This window comes from Aspergillus costaricaensis (genome assembly GCF_003184835.1).
Source record: "Aspergillus costaricaensis CBS 115574 unplaced genomic scaffold BO79scaffold_78, whole genome shotgun sequence".
In the NCBI taxonomy this organism is placed as follows: domain Eukaryota; kingdom Fungi; phylum Ascomycota; class Eurotiomycetes; order Eurotiales; family Aspergillaceae; genus Aspergillus; species Aspergillus costaricensis.
In genome coordinates, this window is record NW_020291878.1 from 1354 (window position 1) to 9628 (window position 8275).

General features: G+C 24.6%; 1 protein-coding gene across 1 annotated transcript; it reads right to left on the minus strand.

Annotated features, from left to right (window-relative positions):
• Window positions 1-1232: 1232 nt before the first annotated feature.
• On the minus strand, window positions 1233-2750 carry BO79DRAFT_162432 (uncharacterized protein; the record flags this gene model as incomplete). Its single annotated transcript, XM_025679068.1, has 2 exons — window positions 1233-2125; window positions 2189-2750. Coding segments are annotated over 2 exons (1455 nt in total), but the record flags the coding sequence as incomplete, so codon positions are not given.
• Window positions 2751-8275: the final 5525 nt, after the last annotated feature.

Below are 8275 nucleotides of genomic sequence, written 5' to 3' on the forward strand. Positions count from 1 at the left end.
TTTAGTTAATATACATGACAGAAATTTAATTAGATTAGTATATATAACGGAAATTTAAATTAGATTAATATTTTTTCCATAGATACTAAGCCTAATTAATTCTATTAAATATTATTAAAAATAAATGTTACAGTATTAAGTACTATTTTAATATATATTATACTTATAAGTACTACTCTAATAAGTATTATATAAATGAATATATTGAGATATAAAACCCTAATAGAATAGATAGCAGAGTCCTTATAATATTGAAAACTTTTATATTATAAAAATTCTTTATTATTTTAATATATTGTATTTTCTCGCTTCTCTATACAGCAGAGGTTATAAAAGAAAAAGAAAGAAGAATAATTCTATTATTATTTAAATCCCTATGATTTCTGCAGGAAATAGATAGTAAAACAGATTATAAAATTTTTATAATACTGAAAGTTTTTCTTTTATCTTTATAATCCTATAGAAAATAAATAATAAAATAGGTAGCACTGTAGCAGAGACTCTGTAGTACTAGAAATTCGTATATTATAAAGATTCTTTATTTTTTTAGTATACTTTATCAGCTTATTTCTTTGTGTAGCTGGTAAGATAAGATATAATAAAAATTATAAAAAAGAAGAAGAAAAATAATTTTATTATTATTTAAATCTCTATAATTTTTATAGGAAATAAATAATAGAGTAGGTTACAGAGTTTTTATAGTATTAAGAGACCTTTTTCTACTTTTATGATTCTATAAGAAATAGATAGTAGAATAGATAGTAGAGTCTTTATAATATTAGGAATTCTTATTATACAGGAATTCTCTGTTTTCTTGATATATTTTATTCTTTTATCTTTTAGAAAAAAAATAATTCTATTATTACTTAAATATTCATGATTTTTATAGAGAATAAATAGTAAAGCAGGTTATAGTATTCTTATAATACTAAGAGATTTCTCTTATATTACAGAGACTCTTTATTTTCTTAGTATACCTTGTCAGCTTAATTTCTTTATATACCTTCTGAGGTATATCCAAGTTAGACCCAATCAATGCGCAGGATCCGCATACCCTGGGTATACAGCTCCGTGGTAGGCAAGATAGTAGATGATACATTGGAAAACTAACAGCGGCTCGTGTATCTGAAAGCTCTTTACTACAAAAGTTTCTTTTCCCTGAGAAATTGATCGTCTTAATCAGGAATTGGTTTCCAAGAGAACACTATTCCAGCGGGTCCTCTGCCAAGTATTTAGAGTGATTTTTCCAGAAGAAATGGTAAAATGGGTAATACATGCTTGAGCTTACTTTTAACATCATTAAGTTTCTTCCCAAAGCGACAACCCAAAAGCCAGGAATGTTGATGGTGCGAATTTTGGTAGTGGTCAGAGTTAAAACTGTACTGTGTACCGAAAAGATGACCAATCCAGTCCTCATTTTCGTTGATAAATATTTCGTCTGACCCATACTCGGAATCTTCGCTCAGAACACCGAGTCGTGCCACAAAGTCTCGCCGGTTAGCGAAATGTTCGGTTCGGAGGACATGTGAGCTAAGGTTCGTCCCATCAGTATCAGCAATAATAGGATATTTACCCTGGGTTTTCCAGTGCAGGCTCGGATTTCCAAAGGTGAAAACGCAAAGTTGTCCTTGTAGTTTGCCCCTAATGGTGGAGTTCTTTGTTGCAGCAGTGATCAAGTCTTCCAGAACACAACGGAGGAGAAGACACCCTTGAGAATGAGCGATTATGATAACATGTTGTGTCGCAGGAGCTTCTTCCAGTGCCTTTAGGAGCTCCGTGTGGAGGACCTTTTGAGCCTCTTTGCTACTGGCTGTGCTGTCAATAAGATTTCTTTGCCCACCTACAACTCCATCCACATCTGTGTTCGTCGTTGTGCTATTTGTATCAGGGTTCTGCAGGTATGAGTTTCTTTGCCCTGCGCACTCGATGAGATCCCAGAGGAGACCATCGCCCCTGTTGAAAATCCCATTGATCTCCCTTGAGAACATTGCTCTCAATTTATCGCAGGCAAGCTCCAGCCAGAATATCTCTCCGCCAATTCCATTAATGAAGAACCATTTCTCATCTCCTGTAATCATATCCTCTTCTTCAGCTGGACTTTTCTTTGTCCCGCTGCTGTTACTTACTACCACCCTATTGGCCGGCACCTCTGATTTTGTTGTTTTGTGAATCTTCTGGAGCCCTGAACCAAGGTCGCTCTGAAGTGTGGTTTCCTCACTCATGTGGATATCTGTGAATCTCACGGGCTTGTACAGGTTCTTCAGGATGTAGATAACCGATTTTGTCAATCTTTGAATTTGACATATTGCAGCATGTCGGTTCCTGTGCATAGAGAAGTCAAGTTCGTTGAATTCGGCATACAGCACATGCTCATTCTCCGAATCATACTTTCCATCGGTCATGTAGTAGCATTTTGAAGCCTCTGCGAGGTCCAGTACAAAATTCACTAGCTCAGCAGCCTGGTCTCTGACTAGAATCAGGGTCGTTGCATTGATCTCGTTCTTGAACACAGCCTCTCGTATGCTTGAGACACTTCCGACCGCTCCAAATACAGCGGCGAGGACAGACTTGGTAAGGGTTATGACAGTTTCCAGAAGTAAATTAGGGTTTATGAGGTCGGGAGAACGCTTGATGCGCTCGAGGATTGTTTCAATCAGTCTGCGTACAGACCGCTCATCTGCACCTTGGAATATATCCGCGGCGGAGCTGATGATACTCTCGAAAATTCCCATTATTGATAGTATAACTTGTGGACCAGTAGATCGAAGATGTAATAAGCTGAGATATCAAGTGATGGTGAAGGCAATAGGGGCTAAAAGCTGCACCCAATTGTCTGTCCTCCGAAATAACAAATAGTTTTGATTTCAAAAAGGGTGAAAGAATGAGTATCAGATATCACAGACCATAAGGCCTTTTGATCCAGACTGCTTTCATTGATAGGGAAAAGCACTCCGTCACGAAGCTTTAAATATATGCTTAATATATGTGATAACAGATCACATGTAAAGTTGAGATCCATAGGATTTCAAATAAAACAGAGATCTAGATGACATCAACGGGCCTAAAGAAAGTATGACTGAGAATATACATCATAAATGCGTCATGAGATTCGTATTCAAAAGGCTAGGTCTACAGATCATTCATTTGATCATCCAGTCAATGGATGTTTGAGTTTGAAACTTAAAGTAAACTTATGAGCAGGTGAGAATAATAAAATTGTCCTGCTTATTACTTACTGGGTTCCCGCTGTAATAAACCTCAATCGGTAATGATTTGAATGGTCCGAAGATGGTTCTGCGTCTAAAGAATTCGATATCACTTAATCCAAATACTGTTAAAGTTTGTACTGTACTTGAATCCAAACTCAAAACTACCAGAGTGACAAAGAAAGCTTCGTATTTTATGCTATGTTATTAGTCCCAACATGTCCATAGTCCTTTCACGGAGCATCTTGGTTACTACTATCTTTTCCTTGGTATGCCGCGACTCAGCCAATCTTTCAGATTGTGTCTCTGACCCTTGTGGTTAGCTGGTTTCAGCTTTCCAGCCAAGCAGGGTGAATAAATGAACAACCGATTACATATGACATGATCTGGATCACATGTCTGATTGCCCTTTCAATAGGAATTAGATTTGTTAAAACCATGGTATTGTTTACAAGATAGATGAAAGCGGAAGGACGGTGCAAAAGCTACCAACCCTAATTCTCAACTCTGTTAGAGAGGTTGTAGTTATGCTAACATAACCAGCAAGCAAGTTAGCTGTGAGAACCTAAAGACTACAAGAACTAATCATGTCTGAATGAAGCCTGTGTATTCACAAGGACTAATAAATGTAGAAAAAAAAGAAATACTATCTACTTCCTGGGAATTAAACTATTTTATATATTTTTAAAAATTAATTTTCTTTTAATAAGTTTTATTGTTTCTCCTCTTAATTCTTTATTAATTTCTTATTTATTTTTTATTTTTTTTTTATTTTTTAACTAGTTCCTGTCTTGCCTCTGGTAAGTTCTATATTTTAATTATTTTTTTAAAAATTATTATTAATAATTTTTCAAATTTAGAAGATTACATAATCTATATATAATAATAATATAATAAAATATAAAATAATTAAAATCTTATATATATATTTTTTTAAGCGCGACTATTCCTAGACATAAAATTTTAATATATTATTATATTATTATTATTATTTTCAAAAGAAGACATACTACTAACTATAAATTTTAATTATAATTTAAGTTAAACTAATAGCCCTGTATAGAAGAATATTTTTTATAAAAGATTTCAAATTTTATAAAAATATTTTTAAATTTTTTAATATTATTGTGATAAAATAATCTAGCTATCGGGGCCTTGGGCATCAGAATGATATATTACAGTAGATATAAGAGTTATAAGATTATTAATAGAGGTTCTATACCTTCCTGATATCTATAAGGTGCTGATTCCTTTATAATAAGTTACTAATCTTTAAGGATTAGTCTATCTTATAGATATAAATTATCTTTATTATTATTAGACTAATCTATTATATTTTATAATTAATTTCTTATCTAGTTAACAGACTTTCTATCCTGATAAATAGATTTTATTATATTCTAATTCTTCTTATTTTAATCACCTAAGGAAGATGCCACCTCTTAAAAATAATAAAAAAAAAATATTTGATTAGAGTAGTTATACCTGACCATTATACCTTAACCTAACCTTAACCGTAACCTGACAGTTAGATTAAGATATAAAAATTCTTTTAACTGTACAGTTAAGGATAGATTATAATTAAGAAATTACTTTAACTAACTTTAACTGCAGGTTAGGAAGGTCAGGTATACTTAAAAGATTAATAACTATAGATTAATTAGTAATTTATATAGTAATTTTATAAGAATAATATATTAGTAGTAATATATTTTTAATTATTATATTATTAAAATAAATATTAATTAAATTAATTATTAATTAATAATAATTAGATTTTCTAGCTAGTAACCAGTAGTCTAATAACTTTTATATTAAATTTTTATAAATAATACTAAAAATCTGAATATAATTAAATTAGACTATTAAAAAGAAATATATAAATTATTATTTAAATTATTTTTTACATTATTTTAATTAGTAGTTATAATAATAAAAAGATTATATAATTTAAGTATTTATTTATATCTGGATATATATAATATTACTAAACTAAAAAAAATTTAATTTTCTTTTTTTAATAATATTTTATTTCTAAAATTATTATTAAGATTGTCTAGATTCTTATTTTTATTAATATAAAAGATTATTATTAACTTATTATCTTTTTAATTCTTAGTTATAGATATAATAGAATCCAGAGAAAAATTATTAAAAATATTCTAATATTATTTAATAATAATAAAGTAATTAATATATATCTAGAGTATAAAAATTTTAATAATCTTAGAATATAAATAATTTTAATAATAATAATAAATATTTTAAAAACTATTAAAGAAATATTTAATATAAATATTATTAATTATAACAGTTAAGAAGTCTTTAATTATATAATAAAAAATAAAAAATTAATTATAACAAGATTTTTAATAAATGGAAATATTAGAATATCTAGTAATTTCTAGATAACTATTAATATAAGTATAACTTTAGAAATAATTAAATTAATATTCTAGTTTTTAATAATTTATATATCTTTAATATTAAGATAGATCTTAAATTTCTTAAATATTATTATAAAAGATAAAAGCTTCTAGTATTTTAAGATATTATAAAAAATTTTATCCAGACTTGAGAGTATGCTAGAGATTAAAAATAATATATTAATAATAAAATTTTATTAATAATAAAAATAAAAGATCTTTTTAAAGATAATTTAATATTTAAAATATTAATTACTCTTATTATCTAGCTAGATATCATTCTTGAATTTTTTAAATTTTAATATAAAGTTTAGAACTGTTATAATTATAGAAATATAATTTTTAATTTAATAAGTTTAATAATAATATTTATAAAGTTTTTAATATATATTTGTTACGGACTCCTGCTAGTCAACCTGCTAGTAAGGCGGACTTATTAGGCAGAAAGTATTAATAAAAACAATATTTAAATAATCAGAAACTCTTATTAAAAAAACTTCTGGATTACTTTTATAATATCCAGAATAATCTTATATTATATAATTATCTATTATTAAATCTATTATCAAGAATATACTCAGAATATACTGGAATCTTAAAGCTATAATTAAATTAACTACTAATCTATCTTAAATAATATATAATATAATATACAGAGAATAAAATATATAAGAATATTTATTTATATACTTAATTAATTCTATTCTTTATACTTAATCTATATTATCTTTAAGTAATTTATTTTTAAAAACTTAGTAATATAATACTTATCTATATTTACTTATAGATAATTATATAATATTATCTAATTTTATTTCTCTTTTCTTATTTAAGACTAGTTACTTTAAATAAATTATCAGCCTGATATTATTTTAATCTAGTTTAATAATATATATATCAGTAAAGTTAAGCTAACAGAAATAGAAAAATAATTCTAGAATTTAATATATTAAGTACTAGTCAGTATAAGTATTATTTATTATAATTATTTATTATATTAATTATTTTAAATTTATTATATACTCTGTAACAGAATATCAGTATCTAAAAAAAAAATAATAGCAAGATTTAATAATATAAAAATTAATAAATATAATTAATTAATTATAAAAAATATTATAGTCTTAGAGTAATAAAATTAGTTATTTAAAAATTATTTAATAATTAAATCTGTTAAAATCAGACTACTAAAATTATTTAATAATAATAAATTAAAGCTTAAAGCTTTTTTAACCTAGCTAAACTTATATTTTAATATAAATAAAGAAAAATTTAAAAATAAAATTAATAAAAATTTTTTTATATTTATTTATCTGACCGGGACAGTATTCAACTGGTTTAAATTATATATTTATAAATATTAAAAAAAACCAGTAAAGGATTAGAATAATAATATTAAAAAAATATTTATTAATTATATTAAATTTAAGAAATATCTTAAATAAATATTTAGAGATATTAATACAGTATATAATATTAAATAGAAATTATAATAATTTAAATAAATTAGATCAGTATTTAAGTACATCTCTGAGTTTCTGTAAATTATTAGTTATTTAGATTAGAATAAAGATATTTATATTATATAATTTAAAAAAGAACTTAAGATAAAGATCTAAAAAAAAATTATTTAATAAAAATAATTAAATATCTTATAACAAATAATTACAGTAATAATTAAAATTAATAATAAATTATATAAGTATAATATAAAACAGAAAAAAAACTAATAAACTAGTAGATCTATATTTTAATAAAATAATTAATAAAATTATTAAATTAATAATAAATAGTTAGTATAATCTAGAAGCCTAGAATATAAAAATCTTTATAAATTAAAATTAATAAAATTAAATATAATATAATATTAGACTTAATTAAACAGAGTCTCTAAGAAGAAATTTAAAAAATATAAAAAAAATTACTTATATTTTAATTATAATAAAATAAGTTATTAATCAAAGAATTACAGACAGAAATAATAATAGTCTTAAAAATAATTAAAAACTACTGATAAAAATCAGACTAGAGAAATTTATAATATTATTAATAAATAATTAAAAGTCTGGATAAAAATTAAATTATTAAATAATAAGAAGCTATAAATTATATAATAAAAATAATTACTAGTATTAGTAAGTAGAATATACTAGACTTAATTAAAATAATAAATTAATATAGATAAGCTAATAATATTAATAAAATTATAAGAAATTTACTGATTATCCAAACCATTTAATTAATTTATAAAAATTAATAATAATAATAAACTAGTACTAGAGAATAAATACTCTAATATAATTTAAAATAAATTTAATTTTTTAGATAAAAAATACAGTACTTAACTAGAAAATCTTAAATCCAGTAAAAAGAGATTTAATAAAATATTTAATATTTTAGAAAAATTCTTATCAGAAACCAGCAAATTATATCTGATATAATAAGATAAGAATAAAGAAAATTAAAAAAATAATAAAAATAATATCTCTTATTAATTAGATTATATTATAAAAAAATTTAAAAAAATCTAGTATAATTCTGCTCAGAATTCAAGGAAATTATATAGTATTATTTATATTAAAATCTGAGATATTAAGAGATATAAAATAAAGATTAAAAATTATATTTATAAAAATATTTTTA